Raw genomic sequence first — 22,063 nt, forward strand, 5'->3', positions numbered from 1 at the left:
AGGACTCAGCCAGAGTTTCGGCAGTTTCAGAACCGCTGGAGGAGATAATGCATAGAAGGATTCTCCAGAGAATCAAGAAAATGATGGACAAGCATTCTCGTCACAAGACTGTCCGACAACGGAAGAGTGTCTTCAGTCAGAGGCTTCTTCAGTTTGGCTGCAACACTGACCGCTACTGGAGATCCTTCCTGCCAACAGCCATTGTAATATACAACAACTCTTTGATGACTTGATTATTATTATTACTCTGAGCTACTACAGCAATCAATTTCCCTCTGGGATTAATAAAGTATTTTTGAATTGAATTGAATTGAATATTATTGAGATGCAAATTACCATAAAATGGTAAATGACCTGTGTTTGATACAGCACCTTCTAGAGTCCTGGAACCCCCCAAGGCGCTTTACAACACAATCAGTCGTTCACACATTCACACCCTGGTGGGGATGAGCTACGATGTAGCCACAGCTGCCCTGGGGCGCACTGACAGAGGCGAGGCTGCCGAGCACAGGCGCCACCGGTCCCTCCGACCACCACCAGCAGGCAACGTGGGTTAAGTGTCTTGAATTGAATTCTTTATTGTCGTTATGCATACACATAACAAAATTTGGTTGGCAGCTCTCAGCTTAAAGGGCACCAAGACCACAAATAGAATGATAAAAACATGAAGAGTAAAACAAAAAAAGAACAATACATAACCTTCCTTTCAGGGAGCCATACACACACTCGTAACATGAGTAAAAGAAGCTGAATAATTTAAAAGATATAAAAGATAAATGTTGCACTGACTGACATTCTGATCGTACTGATCAACATGTTGATTGATATTATTGCACATAGAAGATTCAAGTGTGAAAAGGACAATAGCAGCATGAAAAAACAGGATCATTGTAAATTACAACCAAGCCATCATTGAAAGTCTAATAGTCTCATGGGTCTTTGGTTGGGAGTGTAGGTGTCTACAGGGTCACAGAGGTGGGGGAAGGATTACAGGAGGGGTGGGGTGGGAGGGGGGCAGATGGCTTTAACAGCTCTTTGGAAGAAGCTGTTCCTCAGCCTGGTGTTTGTGGCCTTGATATTCCTGTAACATTTCCTGGACGGTAGCGGCATAAACAGTTTGTGACCTGGATGGAAGGAATCAGCAGCGATACGGTTAGCCTTCCTTTGTAGTCGGATGGTATATACTGAGTCCAGATCTGGTAGCGGGCTCCCCACGATCCACTGAGCAGTTTTCACCACCCTGGCCAGGTCCTTTTTGTTCTGGACGGTACAGCTCCCATACCACACCGTCATACTGAGTGATAGGATGCTCTCAACCATGGCTCTGTAGAAGTTCTTAAGCAGTTGGGGGGAGAGACCGGCTCCCTTCAGTTTCCTAAGGTAGAAGAGTCTTTGTTGGGCCTTCTTTACCAGAAAGGAAGCGTTTAGTGACCAGGTTGGATCTGAGGTGATGTGGATGCCCAGGAATTTGATGTTGTCTACACGCTCTACTAGATCCCCCAAAATGAGTTGGGTTAAAGGCTGCTGATTTTGAAGCCATGATTGGTGTACTTAAGCTAAACTGGATAAAAGCTTCTTAGGTGTGTTCTTGCTGTGTCGTATCTCTTAATTCCATGCTGTAGTTCTTTTTTAAAACACATAGCAGTTTTTGTTTACCTGTTTTCCCGCTACGTTTTGTTTGCGGCTGAGGAAGTTTGCAGCCGCAAACGAAACGTAGTGGGAAAACAGGTAAACAAAAACTGCTCTGTGTTTTAAAAAAGAACTACAGCATGGAATTGGATAAAAGCTGTTTTAATACAACCACATTCTATGTGGTTCCACACACCAAAATATATATTTCCAAAAGGTTGGAGGATTAGAATTCCTGTTAAAATGTGACTTTGACATATCTAAATTACCAATCAAACTATCTGACTTCCATAAACAAATACTGCTCTAATGGAAAATGATATTCAGCCACAACTTTACACCACATAGCTCTACCTTGTGGAATAATAGAACCATTGTAATTAATAGGAAGACTATATTCAAAAAAGAATGGTATGACAAAAACATTTTACATGTGACAGATTTGATAGATAAAAATGGCAATTTGTTACAATTTGAATGTTTTGTCGAAAAATTTAATTTTAAAATTTAATAATCAAATCAGTAGAGCTGTTCCACTTCCTTTAAAATTCATGATTAAAAATACCTTGCTTAATTCGAATGTGGTGATTAAACTTCCTGAGTTGAAAATTGGCAAATTTAAATTAGGTGAACAAAAATGTAATAACAAAGTACTTGGAAGTATGTTAAAAATAAGTTATTCTATGATATTGAAAAATCAACAACAATAAAAATCACAGGAAAGGAAACTACATTAACAAAGCCATAGTGCAGCTATCTTAAATGGCCAATTGCACCCAAGTTGAAAGAAATTAAATTCAAAATAATACATAATATCTATCCTGCTGCCGAAACATTAAGAAAAAAGATTTAATTTTGAAGGGAATCAGTGTGTCTTTTGTATGACAGAATGTGAAACTATTGAGCACATTTTCTTCTCGTGTTCAGTAACAATTGGTTTTTGGGAGGATGTTTATCGATTATTAAATATTGAGAGAAATGATGTGTGGCTTAACAAATCTAAAGTGTTGATATACATGGATGCTCTTCCAAAAAAGATATCCAAAATGGTGAACATTATTTTCAACATGGGAAAATACCATATACATAAAACTGAATGGAAAAACAGCAAGTCTAACATTAACCATTTTAAAAATGAAATAAAACAATTTAAAACATCTCTAAAAGTATTATCAGAAAATAGCCAATCTATAACTGAGTTGTACGAAACAATGTCTGAGTTTCTTGTTGTTTAAATTACAGTCCAATGAATCAAACATGTTTGAAATATAATGTTGAAATATCAACCTCTGAACATTTTTTTGTTTGTTGATATGTTATTTTTATTTTAATTATTATTATCTTGCATCATAATTTATTTTATGGTATAGTGTCATGTGGTAATTGTTGCAAGTTCTAAATGAAATTTTTATTTTCCTCAAGTGAGGTCATTTGTATTTTCTATATTCTTCAGTACGTTGAATGTAGGTTACATTGTAAACTGAATGTATGTGAAATCGCAGATTGAAAATAAGGTAAAAAAAAAAATTAAATAAAAAAAAATTAATAATAAAACATACAAAAAAACCACTGGTAGGTGGCAGTAATGAGCACTTCCGGTTTAGATCGCGACGAAGAAGAGTGAAAACCGGAAATTACTGTTTCTCCCTTTCGACGAAGCTTAATAAACAAAACGAAGCAATATATAGCGAATATAAAGATCTGTCTTGGGCTTTGGGTCCATAGCTACGTTACGTAGAGAATAAATGGTTTGAATAAAACCCTGAAACTGTAGTAAAGTAAATACGGACTAGCATCCTCTGTACCCAAGCCGTTAGCTAGAGATGTTTATTTTAGTTCTTTCGGCCAAATAGCGCGCGACATGATGGCATGAAACCGCGGCGCTGTTACGACAGAAAAACTCATCTTCTAAAGGTAAGCTTGAATATCTAATCGGAGCACGTTAGTAACAAAAACGTTACTAAAAATCTGCATACATTTTTACACAAGTTCGCTGAATTTTAAGATGGGAGATAAAAAACGTGTTTATTGTAAAACCCATTTCCGACCGCTCTTAGTTAATCAACTTAACTAGTTTCTGTCTGAAATTTATTTTACTGAGTAAAACGAAACTTTTTTACGGTGTTGGTGTCGGGGTTCACTTGTGAGTAATCTTTCTTTCCCCCCACCTTGCCCTCGAGTCCTCTGAAGGTTGTGAGGAGCAGGTGAGCAGCGGTACTCGGTAAAACCTCCACAGCGTCACCGTCATGGCGTGGGCTCTGAAGCTGCCCCTCACGGATGAGGTGATCGAGTCCGGGCTGGCCCAAGACTTTGATGCCAGTCTCTCTGGTATCGGCCAGGAACTTGGTGCCGGAGCCTACAGTATGAGGTACACCCTGAGTTTGTTGTTTCTCCTTGTGGAGGGAATTAACGTGCGCTCTGCTAATCTGGATGCTCTAACTAAATTTTAGCCTATTAATTTATTGCCATTGTTGATATCAAGTGAATAATAAAAATCTTTCAGGTTAACGTGTAGGTTTTTGCATTCTTTCTGACATTTACTTGTTTGTGTAAGCTTTAGTCCATACGTTTAGGATTGAAATGGATTCTTCAGCTGTACGTTTGAATATCAGCCTTCTCTTACCCTGACTCTGACCTTTACTTTTGTGTTGAGCTCTTTTTCTTTGTGCCACTGGACAATATTTTTAGACGAGGGGCATCTTAAAACCTGGATCAGCTAAAATTGCTCACACATTATTAAATTGCTATGAATCACAGATGTGCACATACATCTACAGAACAAATGAATAGCTGTACGCGTTCACTGTTTGGTTCGATTACGATGGAACTGATTTATTCTAACTGCAGGATCTCTCAAAACATTAGCAAAGCTGATGATGTGGTGTATCTTATGTTTATGAGAGTGAATTAACTCCTTTTCTGGAGACAGATGTGTTTTTTGTGGTTTATTAAGAGCTATGAAACGTGTCTGGTCACTGGAGAAATTCCTGTGTTGAGGGGAGCTCTGACATGAGCACTGGAGACATTGGTATTTAGTTGTATTCCCTCCATTATAGTGAATGAGCAGCACAGTGTGTTGTGTTAGTGAAGGTCATCAAACAAGCAGAAAAAGGGGGATTTGGTTGTCTAAAGCTTTCTTGAATTTAAAGAGTTGAATGTTTCTCACTGAAGTGAAAAGATTTTAGCAGCTCACAGGCAGCACTTTTTTTACTGCTCTCTTCTCCAGCGACGTGCTCGCCCTCCCCATTTTCAAGCAGGAAGAATCCAACTTGCCTCCAGATTCTGAAAACAAGATCCTCCCTTTTCAGTATGTTCTGTGTGCACCTACCTCACCTGCTATTAAGCTACACGATGAAACCCTCACCTACCTCAACCAAGGTCAGTATCAGGATCCTCACCTTGCTACGTTTTTTTGACTTTGTGTAAAGTCAAGGTCCAAGAGAGGAGAGGTTCAGATCCTCACATGTCATTCTGTTTAGGATTGATCAGACAATTAAATCAACTTATTTCTTTTTTTTTCTTGCCTGAATGGATTTATGTAAAATTTTGTTTCCCTTTGATTTAAGTTAGTTTTAACAGTGAAACAATAAACTGAAAGTAATAGAAACTGGCTTTAATGTATATGAGCAAAGCAGTCAGTAAGTTAGAATAGAGCATCTGAATGTTTACCACATTATTCTTTTTACAGATTATGTTCTTTTATAAATAGCTATGTAGTTGTGCTTGATAACATAAAGATGCATGCCTTGCATGACTGAGGAGTGTGTCCGCGGTGTGTGACGGCCCTCTTGGAGGCGGGATCTTAATTTGAAGTTGTTTCTCTCTGCTAATGCAGGGCAGTCCTATGAAATAAGAATGCTTGACAATCAGAAAATTGGGGAACTTCCTGAAATCACTGGTAAAATGGTCAAGGTGGGAGTTATTTCAGTGTGTTTCTGTTGTTTAATGATTGCTGGACTAAATCATGTATATCACATATGTGTGTATACTCGTTTCAGAGTATTATCCGCGTGGTGTTTCACGATCGGCGGCTTCAGTACACGGAGCACCAGCAGCTGGAGGGCTGGCGCTGGAACAGGCCTGGAGACCGGATCCTTGACCTGGGTGAGCCCCGTGGAGAAAACGGCCGTTTTCATCTGGACTTTTAAAAGAATGATCTGCACGTTCACCATTGGCTGGTTTTATGATAAAAGCATGTTTATTAACAACATTGGTGATAAATTTGGTGCTCAAACAAGAACTTTTGGATCATTGCAGATATCCCCATGTCAGTGGGTATGATCGACCCCAGGGCCAACCCCACTCAGCTAAACACTGTGGAGTTCCTCTGGGATCCCTCAAAGAGAACCTCTGTTTTTATCCAGGTAGCATCAAAGTTGCAACTTTACTTTACTTTCTAACGCTTCCTTCTCTGGACTTCTGATTGATTTTAGTCTTTTAAAGGTAACTTAGTGAGTTTAACCAATTTAGTGCTGTTTTGGGAATAGTCTGGTCCAAGCTACCACAGGAGAGTTTACATCTTTAGTTTACTTCCAAAACTTACAGAAACTAGTTGTCATAAAAGGACCTTTACTGTAAACCCTCTGTTATTTGGCAACTAAGCGGTTTGTGTAGTCTGACAAGTGGTAAATGTCAATCTTTGTTTTCTTTGTTCGGGGCAGCAGTAGCTCAGGTGGTAGAGCGGGTTGCCTCATGATTGGAGGGTCATGGGTTCGATTCCAGCTCCTGCCAGGGGCATCCTGCTGCTGTGTCCTTGGGCAAGACACTTCACCCAACTTTCCTGTGTTAGTGGTGGTCAGAGAGGCAGACGGCGCCAAATGGCAGCCTCGCCTCTGTCAGACCTCCCCAGGGCGGCTGTGGCTACAAGTAGCTTACCATCACTAGCAGTGTGTGAATGTGAGAGTGTGTGATAGCGTCTCTGGGTGTCTAGAAAAGCGCTATATAAGTTCAATGTATTATTATTATTATTATTATTATTATTATTATTTGTTTTGTGGGTCTGAGGCTGGAAATGATCATCGTAATTAGTCAGAACTAGGGATGTAAGAAAATATCGATATGGCAATATATCGCGATATTTTTCCCAGCAATATTATATCGATATTCAAAAGCCGTGTATCGGAAATATCGATATGGCAAATATCATGATATTTTTTCTTGCGATTATTACATCAATATTCAAAAGTCGCGGATCTAATTCCTGAAAGAATTTACACCCAAACATTTGTGTATTTTCTTTTCGTTTTGCGCAATTCAGTCGCCACCCGCTAGTTGGCAGCAGTGTGCGACAGGTTTTGTTTCCACCACTGAAATGTAAATCCCTCCATCATGGTGCAGATACCTCATGTTAAACATGTTACGTATCAGTTTGGACTGTTTATTGAACATTCTTACAATAAATTCAGTAAAAAAATTGCTTGTAACGTCTGACTAAATGTATCGCAATATATCGGGATACATTGTATCATCTCCCCTGTATCGTGATATGTATCGTATCGTCAGAATTTCAAAAATACACATCCCTAGTCAGAACATGGTTTTACAAAACATCATTTTTTATTGGTTACGCTTAAAAAATTTGTCGGATTTAAGCCAATATTCCCCTATTTCTAGGTTCACTGCATCAGTACAGAGTTCACCATGCGTAAGCACGGGGGAGAGAAAGGCGTCCCGTTCCGCATCCAGATTGACACTTTTAAAGAGAATGAGAACGGAGAATACACGGAGCATCTGCACTCAGCCTCCTGCCAAGTCAAAGTCTTCAAGGTTAGGATGAAAGAAAGCATGAAACCAGACGTTGGGAGTGTTCACAACCGAGGATTTAATTTTCTCTGTGTGAACCGTTTCAGCCCAAAGGTGCAGACAGGAAACAGAAAACGGACAGAGAGAAGATGGAGAAGAGAGCCCCGCAGGAAAAGGAAAAGTACCAGTCTTCCTACGAAACTACAATTCTAACGGAGGTACGCTTTCTCTGAAGGTGCCGTAAGCTTCGATCGGCCTCATTCACTTGGTATTTTACTGGTGTAAGCAGCTCATGTGTGAAATGTCTACAACTATAATGATAAATACAAAACTTCCAGTTGTTATAGTAACTAGCTAATTAAGGAGCGGCCATTTTTGCACTTACAAAAAAACCATCAAACATTTAGCATCGTTGGCATTGAGAAGCCTTTTAAATCACACAGTGTGCAGTGCCTCTGACAGAGAGCCTCATTAGATGTAGATGCAGAAGGATACATCCCACTACAAACTAAATCTACCAATGTGATTTAATACAGAGATGGTCCTTGGAGCTGGTCCCTCAGGAACACCTCTAGGACCAATACCAGTACATACTGGGATCTGAATTATGTCATATGTTCAGACAGTCCTGCTCTGATGAAGATTTGCTTTATTATGTATGGTCCGCTGTGTCCCAGTCCTCTAAAATATCAGTAAATCAATTTTGTTTGATAATTCAGTAAAATCATTTGTTAATATTCAAACTGGTTTGATTTCACTAAGCTGTTATTCTCATACCTGACTGTTAGTCTGACTAAACGTAACCAGATGTAAAAAACTTCATTAAAACAACCCAGCATTGTCGTTTTATCCGAGATTTTTTTCCATAATAATTCAAACTAAAATGGTGTGGCCTGAAATCGGTTGCATTTCTCAAAGGACCAGTTAGAGCTGACAGTAATTGTGCTTTTGTTAAGTTCAGGTCATTTAGTGTAAAGTGAAGCTTTTACTAGAGAAGGGTGTGTGATGTCATTATTGTGTGTCGTAACTGAAGCTTTGGTCTGTTGCAGTGTTCTCCTTGGCCTGAGGTCACTTATGTCAACAATTCTCCGTCTCCTGGCTTTAATAGTTCACATAACAGCTTTCCAGTTGCCGAAGGGTACGACTGCGCAGAAACTAGGTGGCTGCAGCATTCAGATTCACATGGATATGGCTAAAAACCAGTTATTTAGGTTTCATTAAACATTTCATCTACTTGTCTTATTTGTCATCTTCTCTAGAAACGGATCTCCAAGCCACCAGCCCGAGCCTGTTGTCCAGGTAGCAGATGTAAGTCCAGACTCTACCCACCATTAGCCTCATATTAGTTACACACATTTAAAGCAGACTACCCTCTGCTGTTATACACAATTAAATAGGCTATTTTAATCATTTGACTCTTCATTTTTGGTTTATTTTTTCAAATTGCTACTGAACAGTTCATAAGTCCTAAACTTTAAGCTCTGACATTATTTCTTTTAGAATTTGTTACCCACAGCAACACCACAGGATGCTCAGCAGTGGCTCCTCCGAAACCGCTTCTCGCCTTTCTGTCGTCTTTTCACAAACTTCTCAGGTAAAATACCACATTTTGTGTCATTTTGTTGCTTTACTGTGTCTCACACTACAGCTTCATTAAAGGTGTGGTTCATTGCAAAAAACAAACCAACATTTTAAATGATTATTTTAGATTATAATTGGACACTCAGAGTTTTTCATGCAGTGTGATCCTGAAAATGGTCTCCTACACCTACCTCCTGCATTAGCTTCTGAAAGAAAACAGATGGTGGAACTCTAGGATTAGAAAAGCCTGATGGATCTACGTCACACTGGCAATTAAAGGTGCAGTATGTAAGAATATAGTGAGAATTTTACAGGGAGAAAATCCCAAGAGAAAAGTTATACTGAAACATACTTCATATTCGGCTGGCTGCGGGGATTGTCAGTTTTTCCCTATTAAAACAAAGGAAGGAGGGACGTAAACAGGGTCCGAAATTAACACTCGCCACTCGCCAAATGCGAGTAAATTGCTCCATTTGGCGAGTACATTTTTGAGCTCTACCTGCCACCTGGCGAGTAAATGTTTGCACCAAATTAGTTATGTTTATCAGTCATCTTCCACGGATTTCTGATACTCCTCCCGCCTGCATGCAACGTACACAAACGTACGCGAAACGTGAACGCCGCATCCAACGTCATTTCCACCTATCCCATTCAATCAGTTTATCAAGTTAGCCGTTAGCTTCGTGTTAAAACTAGCGGTGAAATGTGGCGGTTTTTAACTGGAGTCAGCCAGCCTTCCAAAAGAAAACTCGTCGAACTGGAAGAAAAACCACCAGGACCAGTGGCAACCAGAAGATTTTGTGAAAAGTGGCGAACTGGAGACGGCGGAGTCGTGAGACAGGCTACATTATGGTGGCCACGTAGCGTTGCTGCCTTTCACAGACAGCTGGCCCTCGGCATTCTTCAGATATCCAAAAGATGCCCGTACTTCCGACTTTGTCTTCTTTGAGGGATAATAAATGTCCCAAGTGCTGCCGTCTCCTCCTGCCATTATTTCAGCTTTAGCTTAAAGAAAGTTTTGGTCGTAAACAGCAAAGTGCGCATGTGCCGCCGGCAACTTCCAGCAGATGATATGGTGGCTGGTAAGGGTCACCGCGCCTACACCGCAGCCACGGTAATCCACCGAGATAATATATATATATATATATATATATATATATATATATATATATTTAAACAAGACTGTTATTTATTGTCAACTTTTTTACCGGGGTTTACCGCTACACCGGTTACCGTGACAACCCTAGCCCTGACACACTTTCAGATATTCTCATGGTGAAGCTGTGTTCTACAGAGATCAAGGACTGTGACCCAAATGAGGCTGTAATGCTTTGGCACAAAGACGGTGTCAGAAGCAGGAGGCCAGACTTCATGGACAGAGAAAACAAGGAGTCTGACTAGATTTCAATGAAAGAGTTCATAAAAACATCTCTAAAAATAAATAAATAAATAAATAGTAAAAATGACAAAAGAGTTGTTTTCCTTATTAATTGATTTTTTAATTATTTTGTCACTCTGTTTGGAATCAACATAATATATAATTACATGTTTTAGGTGGATCTAAATCATTTAGAAATTTGGCCGGTAAAAAATATGCTTGGCCGGTAGATTTTCATCATCTACCAGCCAACTTGGCCGGTGAGTAAAAAATTTAATTTCGGACCCTGGACGTAAATACTGTTAACCATCAGTGAGTGTGAGGTTGCAGAGTCTCCTCAGAGCTAATGGGGAGCCTAAGTCACTTCCGCATCATGGGTCGCCGGAAGAACGAAAAAATGAATACAAGTCAACGGGGCTAAAAACGCTATTTTCTAATCCGCTTTGCCGTACGCTCTGGATCACACAGACGTTGTACTGCAATTGAAATGAAAAGTAATGATGGGTGTTTTGACCACGCCACTCACATACTTTGAGATTTATTAGCTTGTAAAAGTGCGTAATTAGCATGACTACAAACCAGAAATCGGCACGTCGCATATGTGACGTCACCACGTAATCTCCTGTCCCCTAACATAGCTGCTACTTGCCACGTGACCAGATTTATGGTGGTTCTTTCCTCCTTTGGAAAGTTTGCTGAACTTACAGCCCTTTTCCCTCAGTTTTCTCCGTGTCTGGTTCGCTGACGTCACTTTCGTGAAGCGCATTTGTAGTTCTGGACTTATTTTCACACAAAACCTAAAATATTGTTCCCCCGTTTGAAAATAAGCGTGTTCTTGGTATGAAAATGCATCTTTAAAATTCACGGACATCATATGTGAAATTCATGGCACAAAACAAGCGGAATTAGAAAATAGCTTTTTTAGCCCCGTTGACTTACATTCGTTCATTTTTTCATTCTTCCCATGATGCGGAAGTGACTTAGGCTCCCTATACTGCAGCGCCTACGTTTGTAATTTGACGACGGCCAGCAAAAAGCTCCAGAGTTGTCTAAAGTGGTTACAGTAACCACATTTTGCCATAGGATGTCATTTTAACTCATTTCTACATAATGCACCTTTAACATTCATAGACTCACCCATCTTGACTCACGATGGGTAAGGCTGTTGTTGTTTTGGCATCCAGGAAACGGCAGAGAACGTCTCGGCCTGTGGAAGCTAACTGTTAGCATTAGCAACTCCACCACATGGCAGAACTCCTTCAGGCTTGTGTTACATCAACTTTTCAGAGCAAACTGACTTAGTGGTAGAGTTGTGTTGCTGTTGGTCAGTCAGAGGAGAGATGTCCAAATATCAGGAAATAAGACTCCAAATGCTGTTGTGTTCAGCTCAACTCTGATGTGGCTGAGGCTCACGTCTAGTTCCTGAAACGGGCGCACTGGAGCTTTTTTTCCCCCAAAGTATGACAACTAGAGACCACTTCAGATATCTTGATTAAATGAGTGAACTTTAGTTTTAACATCATGAAAGGATGAATAAAAAGATGAGACAAAAAACAGAAGATAACAGATATAATGACCACTAAGAAGGAAACATACCTGTTTTAACTGTTTTCATGAATCTTTGCGATTGAAAGGTTTCATTTCTCATCAGGCTCAGACTTGCTGAAGCTAACCAGGGAGGATGTTATTCAGATCTGTGGGCCAGCAGATGGTATAAGACTCTTCAATGCACTGAAAGGACGGTGGGTCATAATAAAATATGTTTTTCTCTTATTCGCTCCATAGATGATGCATGAGGTTAAAGGAATTCTGCCTTTTTGTTGTTTTTGTTGGGCTGCAGCGTGGTTCGTCCCAGGTTGACCATCTATGTTTGTCAGGAGTCTCAGCAAGCTCGGGAAGACCACCCCAAACATGAAAATGGAGAAGCTGCAGCCAGCACTTTTTTTGGTAAAAACGCACAAATACATACAAAACGCATACAAAGAATCTTTTAAATTTAAAATCATTAAATTATTTTAGTTTACATTGAGGGGGTCAGATTGTCAACATCAATCAATCAAATGTTATTTATGTAGCGCCTTCTACTACCTTTGCGGAAGCCCAAGGCACTGAACATAACATGCCATAAAAATAACACAAAAGAACAGTCGGATAACAGGTAAAATCAATGGTTAAAAGGGCTAAAACAGAATAAAATGACATAAAACCAAATGATAAAAGTGAGTCTTCAGGCGACTTTAAACCTCCAGTGATGGCGACAGGTTCACAGCAAGCAGCAAGACATTCCACAGAGTAGGGGGCCATTAACTGAAAAACCCAATCCCCTCTGTTCTGCACCTCCATTACCGCTTCCGGTCGGCAACAAGATGGCGCCTGTGCTTGGCTTAGCCGCAGTCACCGGCCACTTTTTTAAACTTTTCTCCACTAACCTCCTCTTTTCCACCTTGCTCCTGTCTGCGATCCTCTTCAGTAGTGTCCCTGCTACCATCTCCTATGATCGCCAGACTCTTTTGTCCTTCCGTTCGTTCACGATCGCCCAAGATGCACCGAGGACGTACCTCCCTGTTTGTTTATCTGAGCGGCGCACTGGCCCGGAGCCAAACTACGGTCCCAAGCTGTGCACCTCCAACAATGTTTGTCCGGTCCCGTGGAAACGTCGGAGGAAAAGAGGTGAACGAGCAGGAATCCAGGTGAGAATAAGACTTCTCTTAAAGCGTGGTTTATCTGGTAAACATCGGCGCGATCTTCTAGCTTCTTGTCCTTTGTTTGGTGACCTGAGAGCCACTTCCGCATTCCCGCCAGGCCGCATTAGGACGCGGTTCATCCGTCCAAGTTTTTTAAGGTCGGTTTATCCTCATTCCTCAGTGGTCTCTCCTCCTGCTCCCTCCATAAGTGGTTTTTATAAACACCGTGGATCTAACCCCGCTAATTTACATCCACTAACTCCAGCTGTTTCTGTAGTTTCTGATTCCTCCACCTCACTCAGCATGGCTCTATTAAATACCTGCTCTGTTAACAATAAGTTCTTCCTGCTCAATGATCTAATTCTCTCTAAAAACCTGGATTTTCCGTTTCTGACTAAAGTTTGGCAGCAAACATCTGATTATTCTGCTCTGATTGAACTCTGCCCGAGTGGTTATTCTTTTCTTAGCCAGCCTCGGGGTTCTGGTCGTGGTGGAGACCTAGCTGTTGTTTTCAGAGACCGTCTTCCATATAGCTCTACAACCTCTGGTCACTTTGCTTCCTTTGAACTGCAGCTGATTAAAGTCGGGCATAAGAACCCGTTCTACTGTGCTGTGGTCTATCGTCCACCTGCTCCAAACAGTTCTTTCCTTCAGGAGTTTAGTGACTTTCTATCCTCCACTGTGAAGCTGTCCAGACTGGTGATTGTTGGTGATTTTAACATCCACGTTGATGATCCCTCCGATCTCTTTGCCATGAATTTCTCCAGCCTTATGGACTCCTTCAGCTTTACCCAGCATGTTCCTGGCCCCACACACACCAGGGGGCACACACTAGACCTTGTTTTTACCCTGGGTCTAAATGCTGACAGTGTTTGTCCTGAGGACGTTTATATTTCAGATCACCATTGCATTTTCTTTAACTTGTCATTTTCTGCTTCCCCACCTCCTGCCCGCCGTATGGTTAGTTCTCGTTTTCTTAATGAGAGCACAGCTAGCAATTTTTCTGCTGCTTTTGATCCACCCTGTTCTTCTGATAACGACCCAGATTCCTTAACTTCTCAGTTCAACGAGCACTGCCTCTCCATTCTGGACAACATCTGTCCTGTCAGAACCAGATCAGTTCCTGCAGTGAACCCTACTCCCTGGTTTAATGACAGCCTTCGCAGCCTGAAGCGCCAATGCAGAAAAATTGAGCGTTTGTGGAAGAAAACCCATCTCCACGTCCATCTGCTGCATCTAAATGATCTTCTGACATCCTTTAACTCTGCAGTCAGAGACGCTAGGGTTTCCTATTTCTCCAACCTGGTGTCCCAGAGCAAAGGGAACCCCAAGGTGCTGTTTAACACCATCAGCAGCGTCGTCTCTCCTGCCTCTCCTACAGCCTCCATCCACTCTGTTACAGACTGTGAGAACTTTCTGTCTTTCTTTGTGGACAAAGTCAATAAGGTTAGATCTAGCATCTCTCCTTCAGCCTTATCGCTGCCTCTCCCGACTCCAACCAGGCCCATCATCCTAGATAGCTTTGCTCCTGTTTCTTTGCCTGAGTTAACCAAACTAGTTAACTCTATGAAGACCTCTGCATGCCCCCTCCACATCTTACCCTCATCTTTGTTTAAAAGTGCTTTTCAGTCCATCGGTCCCAGCGTGCTCTCTATAATTAATGCTTCTCTGGTTTCTGGTCAGGTCCCTGCTTACTTTAAGCCCCATGAGATGTCTAAGCTGCAGCTGTTACACACCTGCTTAGACTCTATCAAAACCTGGATGGTGGGAGCTTTCTTCAGCTGAATGAAGATAAGACTGAGATCCTCATCTGTGCCCCAGACAAGCTGGTTCCCAAAGTCAGAGACTCTCTTGGTCAGCTTGCTTCTCACACCAAACCTTCTGTCAGGAATCTTGGTGTGACCTTTGACCCAGCTCTCACCCTGGATTCTCATGTCAGTTCTCTTGTTCGCTCTTCCTTCTTCCATCTCAGGAACATTGCTAAGCTGAGTCCCATTCTGTCCCGCTCTGAACTTGAGACAGTTCTCCACACCTTCATCTCCTCATGCTTAGACTACTGTAACTCTCTTTTCACGTGTCTGAGCAGAACCTCCCTGAACCGTCTACAGGTGGTTCAGAACGCCTGTGCTCGGCTTCTGACCAAGTCCTCCAAACACACCCACATCACCCCGCTTCTCCTCCAGCTTCACTGGCTGCCAGTCAACTTCAGGATTCGTTTCAAGATCCTGGTTCTGGTCTATAGGGCCTTACATGGACAAGCACCATCTTACATTGGTGATCTTCTTAGTCCCTACACCCCCAGCAGGTCCCTGAGGTCCAGTGACCAAAGCCTACTGGTTGTGCAGCACCAGGCTAAAGACCAAAGGTGACAGATCATTTGCTGCTGTGGCCCCCAGACTCTGGAACTCTCTCCCCCTGAGCCTGAGATCAGTGGACTCAGTGGTCTCCTTTAAAAAGCAGCTGAAGACTCACTTGTTCAAGCTGGCTTTTGTATGACCTTTTTCACCACTCTCTCTTTATCCTGCTCTCCCCACCTATCCCACCTTCCTCAGGATCCACTGATTTCCCTCTTTCCTGTTCACTCTCTCTCTTTCTTAACATTTTTTCTTTTAAATCGCAATTGCCTATGGTTGCTCATTTTGTTAATATATTTTTAAACATTTTCGAAATGCTTTTTTACATTTTTACAATTTTTATATTTTTTGTTTTTGTGAAGCGCCTCGTGATTTTTATCTTGAGAGGCGATATAGAAATTATATTTCTTCTTCTTCTTCTACCTGTACCTGGCACATGGGACAGTCAACAACCCCTGATCAGCAGAGGGAAGAGACCAGGACAACATGCTGTTTCAACAAGGAACACAACCTTGTAAGAACTTATAGACCAGTGGTTCCCAACCTTTTTTCATGAGGACCCCCTTTCCTGTGTCCAAGATGAGCCATAGGCCCCAAACTCCTATCTGCATGCACACAATTTAAAGTATATAAATACAAACTTCATGCAGACATACAGAGTTATGCCTATTGCAGAGTTTTGATGGAACTGTTGGGTGTGTTATCTAGATTTTATACATGCATTTTTTACAAATATAATCTTGGTGCCCTCAGCACACACAGCATTTTTTATTTTTTCCCGTGTCCTGTCCGGCTGTGAGCAAACAATTGATGTCTGATGCACACACTAAATTGTGGGGACCTCAGCTTGGAAACCACTGCAAAAGATTTTGAACTTAGCCCGATAACACTCAGGCAACCAATGTAAAGAGCATCATTAATATTAGAAAAAAGATGATTATAATTTATTTAGCTTTTTCTTATTTAATATCAGGCTTATTCATTTGTCTGTGCAATAATTTATAAGATTAATTTTTACATTTTATAAACCATTCTAGTACAACCTGCCTCTACCTGGCCTCTTAGGCTTAGAGCCTGGCATGTTTACTCCAACATCTAAATCAAAATCCTAACAGGTACAGATTATCATAAATTTTTAGATTATAAACTGATTGTATCTGACTAGATTTTAGTTGGATTGGGAGGTTTAATCAGTGTGATTTGAGATTATATGAATTAGGTTTGATCATTTTGTCCCAATGTTTGCCATAAATTTGTTCAGGAAGCAAAAATAAGAACAGAAGTTTTGCATTGGTGGTGATTTTAGTGTGCAAAAACTTTTTATACGAGTAGAAATTGATCCAATTTCGGTGCAGAATAACAAGTCTCCATCATGTAGTGACGCCAAAGTCACTTTCCAGGCCTTAAAGGGACTTTACGGAGTTTTGAATTTTTATGCTCGCGATTGCCCCCTCAGGCTAAAAGCGAAACGGCAGCTTCAATAGTAGGCTCGTGCACGAGGCGCGCATGCTGTACGTGCACACTCCTTAACGAAAATAACAGCTGAGACAGTCCCGTGTGTGTGTGTGTGGCCTGGAGGACAGAGGACAGGAGAACGCACAGCTAATTAATTAAATAATTTGGTTCTGTACCTTTCTCTTCAGCACAGCCGACAAAGGTTTATGATGGGTCAGTCCTCCTGCATGCTCAGATCATTCCCTTCCCTTGCTTGAAAAATTGTTCCAAAATGAAAGTTGAACCCACATCTTTTTTATCTGTGAATTCAATGCCGTTCAGCGAGTCTCAAATAAAAATTTGGGCATCTTACCATAAAAAAATATATCATTAATGTAAAAAAAAGAAACTCTAAATGAACTATGTTCACATCCAGAGTCAAACCCGGGTCTTCAGCACGAGAGTCCGACGTCTTACTATGTGAGCTAAAGCACCAGTGACGTCTTCTTTATCTGTAATATTTATATCCTTGATGACCGCTGAAACAACGTTCAAAGAACGGTTCGGAGCGAAAATGGCTATTTTGTTGCTAATTTGCAGGAAATATCTAGAAGAAAGTAGCTAAGGGTCCTCAGAAATGTAGCTAGGTTCGTCACTAGGCGTTAGGAACAGCGACAAAGTCGCTGAGTTGGCACTGCCTCTCTCTCTGCTGCTAAAGCTACTGATAGCAAATGCTACGGGCTACGCCCGAGCGTGAACGCGCATGAAGCAGCCTGCTCGACCCGAGCATCTCTCTTTTTCTGTGATTTTACAGAAAAACAGGCAATCACAGTAAAAATGCCAGGGCTCATCCTACAGGACCAGGGCATTGCAGGAGAACGTATGAAGAAGAAATTTATTATTTCTATACATGTTTTGGCTGTCAAACTTCCATAATGCCCCTTTAATTAGCTTTTTTCTGCATCCATTCCCTCATTTTAAAATCAGCTGCTGCTGCCCTAAGCTGCAAATGTACAAATATGGATAAAACTTAAACTTCTGTTAAATAAAGATATGCACAAAGGACAGTCAAATAAACCAAAAAATTTCCTTTAAATAATTCTGTTGTGGTTCAACAGAATAATTTAAAGCTGTTATAGCGAATCTGCAAACAAGCTAAGTTTGAATGCAAACACGGTCACGAAACACTCACCTTTCCTCTCGGGTATCTTCCCTGAGACGCTTCTGCCAGAACCAGAAACTGCATTGCCAGAGACAACGAGAGGGCGCTCCAAACATCTTTTGTTGTCCGTGACTTCTAACCCCGGTTTCACACTGAAAGCATCAGTGATGGGGAACGGTGCTGCTTCAAATAGAATCCATTATAGTCTACGGGGTGTTTCAAACCAGCAGCGATGCGACAATTTCCAGGCGCGTCCCAGAAGCGGCACGCCGCGCCACTAAAGATAGGATCGGGTTCTATTTTTGCCGCGTGCCGCTCGTGGGATGCCTCAGTTTTCGCAGTTAACATATGACTAGACAGGAAATCGCACACAGTTTCAGTGTGAAACCACCGGTAAATTAAAAAATAAAAGTACTGCAGCGATGCAGTTTCAAATATACGTAGCTTACGTGCGACCCAACGACTTCTTTACTCACAGCATCGTTCCAGAAGTGCAGCGGTGTGTTTTCATGGCTTTAGTCTTGGCAGTGGAGAGGAACAACATCCTATATGATATCAAACAGCGATATCAAATGTGATTTCTTTCATTTTGGTTTAATGGCGGATTGCATAAACAAACTGTGACCTGAAGTCTCGAGGGATCTTGCGAGTCCAGCGAAGAGCACAGCAATAAAGCCGTGCCGCTGCCAAGTCTCTCCCGATGTGAAAAGGACCGCTTTGAAGTTCGCTGCCGTTTCGTGCCGCTGATGCTTCCAGTGTGAAACCGGCGTAAAGTTGTTTTTCTTTTTGGGACTCTGGTAGTTTGTCCTTAAGTTGAAGTGGTAGCAGCCGGCTGTTTCTCCTCCTCTGATATTAATGAGCAGAGAACCTCTCACACCAGTGGTGTTCTGTTGCTTAATATGCAAGTGTGTGATGAGTGGATGAGCCAGTGAGGTGCGGCTGTTGGGCGGGACCGACAGCCGGATGAGCCCATTGTTGGTTTTGGTTCAACACGTGTTTTTGGCAGAGGTTTTTGGACAAGTGCAAGTGAACCACTTTATACTGTATACTACATTTATAGCTATGCTATGTTAGAATTTTGTTAAGAGGCATTAAAGAAAGGTTTTAAGCTAATTTGTTTTGGTGAACGAAATTAACTAATCTGGCCGGGACCACATGGGGGTTCCACTAAACAGATTAAAGCTGATGGGACCTTAGGGACTTGTTACACTCAGGTGTGTCCTGTAAGCAGCATCACAGGTGTCTCCAGTCTGGTCGTCAGTCAGTTTGGTTGTTTAAGGGCTGTAAGGTAGTCACAGTGCTGTTTGGTTTCAGGGTGTCTGTCAGGACAGAGTTGCCTTCGGATATTAGAAACAGTATCGTTGATGTTTATCGTAGCATGACAGAGGTAATGGCTAGAAGACCATCTGCAGTCAGCTAAAGGCTACAAGACCATCTCAGAGCAGCTGGATTTTCCACTTGACTCAAGTTGTCTTATGGGCTCGACACACGGGAGGCGACATCGCCTCTCCATTCATTTTCAATGAGACATGCGCGACAAAGCGATAATCGCGGGTCTCCCTCCTACCAAGCGAAACGCGAAAAACGTGCGTGTGAAATTTTGCGCTCGTGCACGTGTCGTGCACAGGCGACCCAGCGACGCGATCCCAGAAAGTTGAAACATTTTCAACTTTTCATCGCTGTCGCTTGGACGAGGACCAATCAACGGAGGTTTCATTCACTGACCAATGAGCGGACAGGATGCTCCGCACATCTCCGAGCAAACATGGAGGAGAAGTTGATTATTATGTTTTATAGTAAAATCAGAAGTAAGATTTCACATAACTCTAGCAGCACCTTGTGAAACATCTGAACCACTTAAATAACCTTAATTCCCTCCAACCTGACACAGCCAAGCTAAACAACGGAAGTTTCAATTTCGCCATGGAACAGAACGCGTAGACGGCTTTGTCGCTGGCCGCTGCCGCGGATCGCCTCCCGTGTGTCAGGTAATAAAAGCGACAGCGACAAATTTCGCTGATCGCGGTCATTTGTCGCCTCCCGTGTGTCGAGCCCATAACTCAGAAGTGTAAGACCCACTGGACTGCAGCCACCCTTTGTGGTCGAGGGCTGGGTGATGCAAATAGGAACCAAGAGCTCAGAACACCTTCCCAAAAGATTAGAGGTGAATCCAAGGTCAAGATATACAGGTGTCGGTGTTTGTGCCAAAGTGGACCTCATGGGAGATCACTGCGTAGGACAGCGCTGTTGATGGCAAATCCTAAAAAGACAGACTGGTGTTTGACCAAATGCATGTCACCTGATCTGTTTGTTATTGGACACAAACATGAAGCATGATAGCAACACCCAGAGGAGGCTCGGGTCTGTTCTGGTGCTGCTCTGCTACATCTGGACCATGATGGCTTGAGTCTGAAGTCTTGGGACTGGTGCTAAATGTTTCCCAGTGTCAGAAAGCCTGGTCTCAGTGAAAACACACAGCTAGAACCAAACCAGAACCAAACGGCACACATTGGGCTGTTCTGAAGCGGTCCCTTCTCACCCGAGACAGCTGCTCACGAGGAGTGGAGCAGAACACAGACATGAGTGATGTTTCAGTTCTCATATACACACAGCATGAAATTGATGTCCTGCTACTGTTTACTGTTCCTCTGCAGTATATCACGCCATCTACCTGGAGGAACTCACAGCTATTGAGTTTACAGAGAAGCTCGCACAGCTCTTCAATATCTCACCCAGACAGATACACCAGATCTTTAAACAGGGTCCCACTGGCATCCACGTACTGGTTAGTGATGAGGTAGGATACTCAGCCCACTCATTCGCTGTGGCATAATTAATCAATCATGGTTATTCTTCATTCATTCTTTATTTTCTTGTCCACAGATGATCCAGAATTTCCAGGATGAAGTTTGTTTTGTTTTGGACACAATGAAAGGTTGTGAGAAGTAGCTGTAATAAAGTGTTTTGTTGTCTATACTTTGCTTTATTTTTTAAATCGGCCTTGTTCTTGTCTCTCCAGATGACACGAGCGATGGATACCACATCATCTTAAAGTGAACACATGGCTTTAGACAAGCCAGGCCTTGTTTCCTTGTGTGGACCTTCTGCAGTTTGCCCTTCTAGAGCTTCATCATTCTTCCTGCTTTAGGAAATCCGGAGATGAACTGAATTACTCTTTGTGGCAGCTAGAAGGACCCGGGTAAAACACGCCATGGATGTCCTCGCTATACTCCGTTGTCTTACTATAAGGAAGTGACCCTGTACCCATAGTGATGTTCCAGTCTCCTTTTGGCCCTGCCATCACCTCTCATGTTTTAGCTTTATCTTCTGTTGCTTTTGCATTGAGAAGAGGTTAATGGTGCTGTTGCCAGCTGAGCAGCTGGTGTGCCAAAGCTTTGAGCTTTTAAACCAGCCGTGTTTTGTTAAGAAAAACGCGAGATGGCTACATTCACAGCTCTATTAGGGTCAGGGTGGACCAGACCTAACCCTAACCCGAACCCTTGCTATTTTCAGTTGGCAATTCAGCGTAACCATCATGGAGATAGATTTATACGAGAAAAGCCTAACATCTGGGAAGCTGCTGGAATCAAGCTGTCCTTCCACACACTAGCGATTCATGTAAAGCTGACTCTTGTGACCCCACAGCTTGTGTAGACCACATTGTGGCACATGGGATTGTTCCCTGAGCGTCTTGAAACATGACAGAAACTGTCTGATATCATCAGCATACTGTCTTCATGTGTCCCAAACCCGTCGCTTTATTTAGCACATCAGCATTTCATTGTAAGTTTCTGTTTAAAAGGGCTTTTATGATGTATTTTCTTTGCCAGCATTTTTCAATGTTCTTTTTATTATACTTGCATCTCTTCATTGATGTTTTGGATGTTATTACGTCCTCATACTAATAAGTGTTTTGGGCATGTTGGAGGTTCATGTCAAAAGGTATGAGTGGGTAAAATTCTGTTCTTTCTACATGAAAATGATAGTTTGGTATTTTAGACGTCTGTTTTTGCTTCGTCTCATCACCGTCATTAAAATACTTACCAATGTACTGGCAGCTGTTTGTTTCCTTCCAGTGCTCCTTGAAGGAACGTCTGAT

The 22,063-nt window shown here is 42.0% G+C and overlaps 1 protein-coding gene across 2 annotated transcripts; it reads left to right on the top strand.

Moving 5' to 3' along the window:
• The first annotated feature begins 3,316 nt into the window (after positions 1 to 3,316).
• tfcp2 (transcription factor CP2) lies at positions 3,317 to 21,205 on the top strand. 2 transcript variants are annotated; one of them, XM_015967077.3, is made up of 16 exons: positions 3,317 to 3,543; positions 3,810 to 3,997; positions 4,856 to 5,007; positions 5,465 to 5,541; positions 5,628 to 5,733; positions 5,887 to 5,993; positions 7,243 to 7,395; positions 7,479 to 7,589; positions 8,421 to 8,530; positions 8,631 to 8,679; positions 8,872 to 8,965; positions 11,982 to 12,072; positions 12,171 to 12,277; positions 20,619 to 20,761; positions 20,848 to 20,899; positions 20,984 to 21,205. In XM_015967077.3, the coding sequence occupies exons 2-16, from the start codon at positions 3,876 to 3,878 to the stop codon at positions 21,019 to 21,021; spliced, it is 1,512 nt and encodes a 503-aa protein (XP_015822563.1). In that variant the 5' UTR covers positions 3,317 to 3,543; positions 3,810 to 3,875; the 3' UTR covers positions 21,022 to 21,205. The 2 variants fall into 2 exon arrangements, with proteins under 2 accessions (XP_015822563.1, XP_015822564.1); XM_015967078.3 differs by having other exon boundaries at positions 8,421 to 8,509.
• The last annotated feature ends 858 nt before the right edge of the window (positions 21,206 to 22,063 follow it).

Source organism: Nothobranchius furzeri, chromosome 15, assembly GCF_043380555.1.
Source record: "Nothobranchius furzeri strain GRZ-AD chromosome 15, NfurGRZ-RIMD1, whole genome shotgun sequence".
NCBI lineage: Eukaryota > Metazoa > Chordata > Actinopteri > Cyprinodontiformes > Nothobranchiidae > Nothobranchius > Nothobranchius furzeri.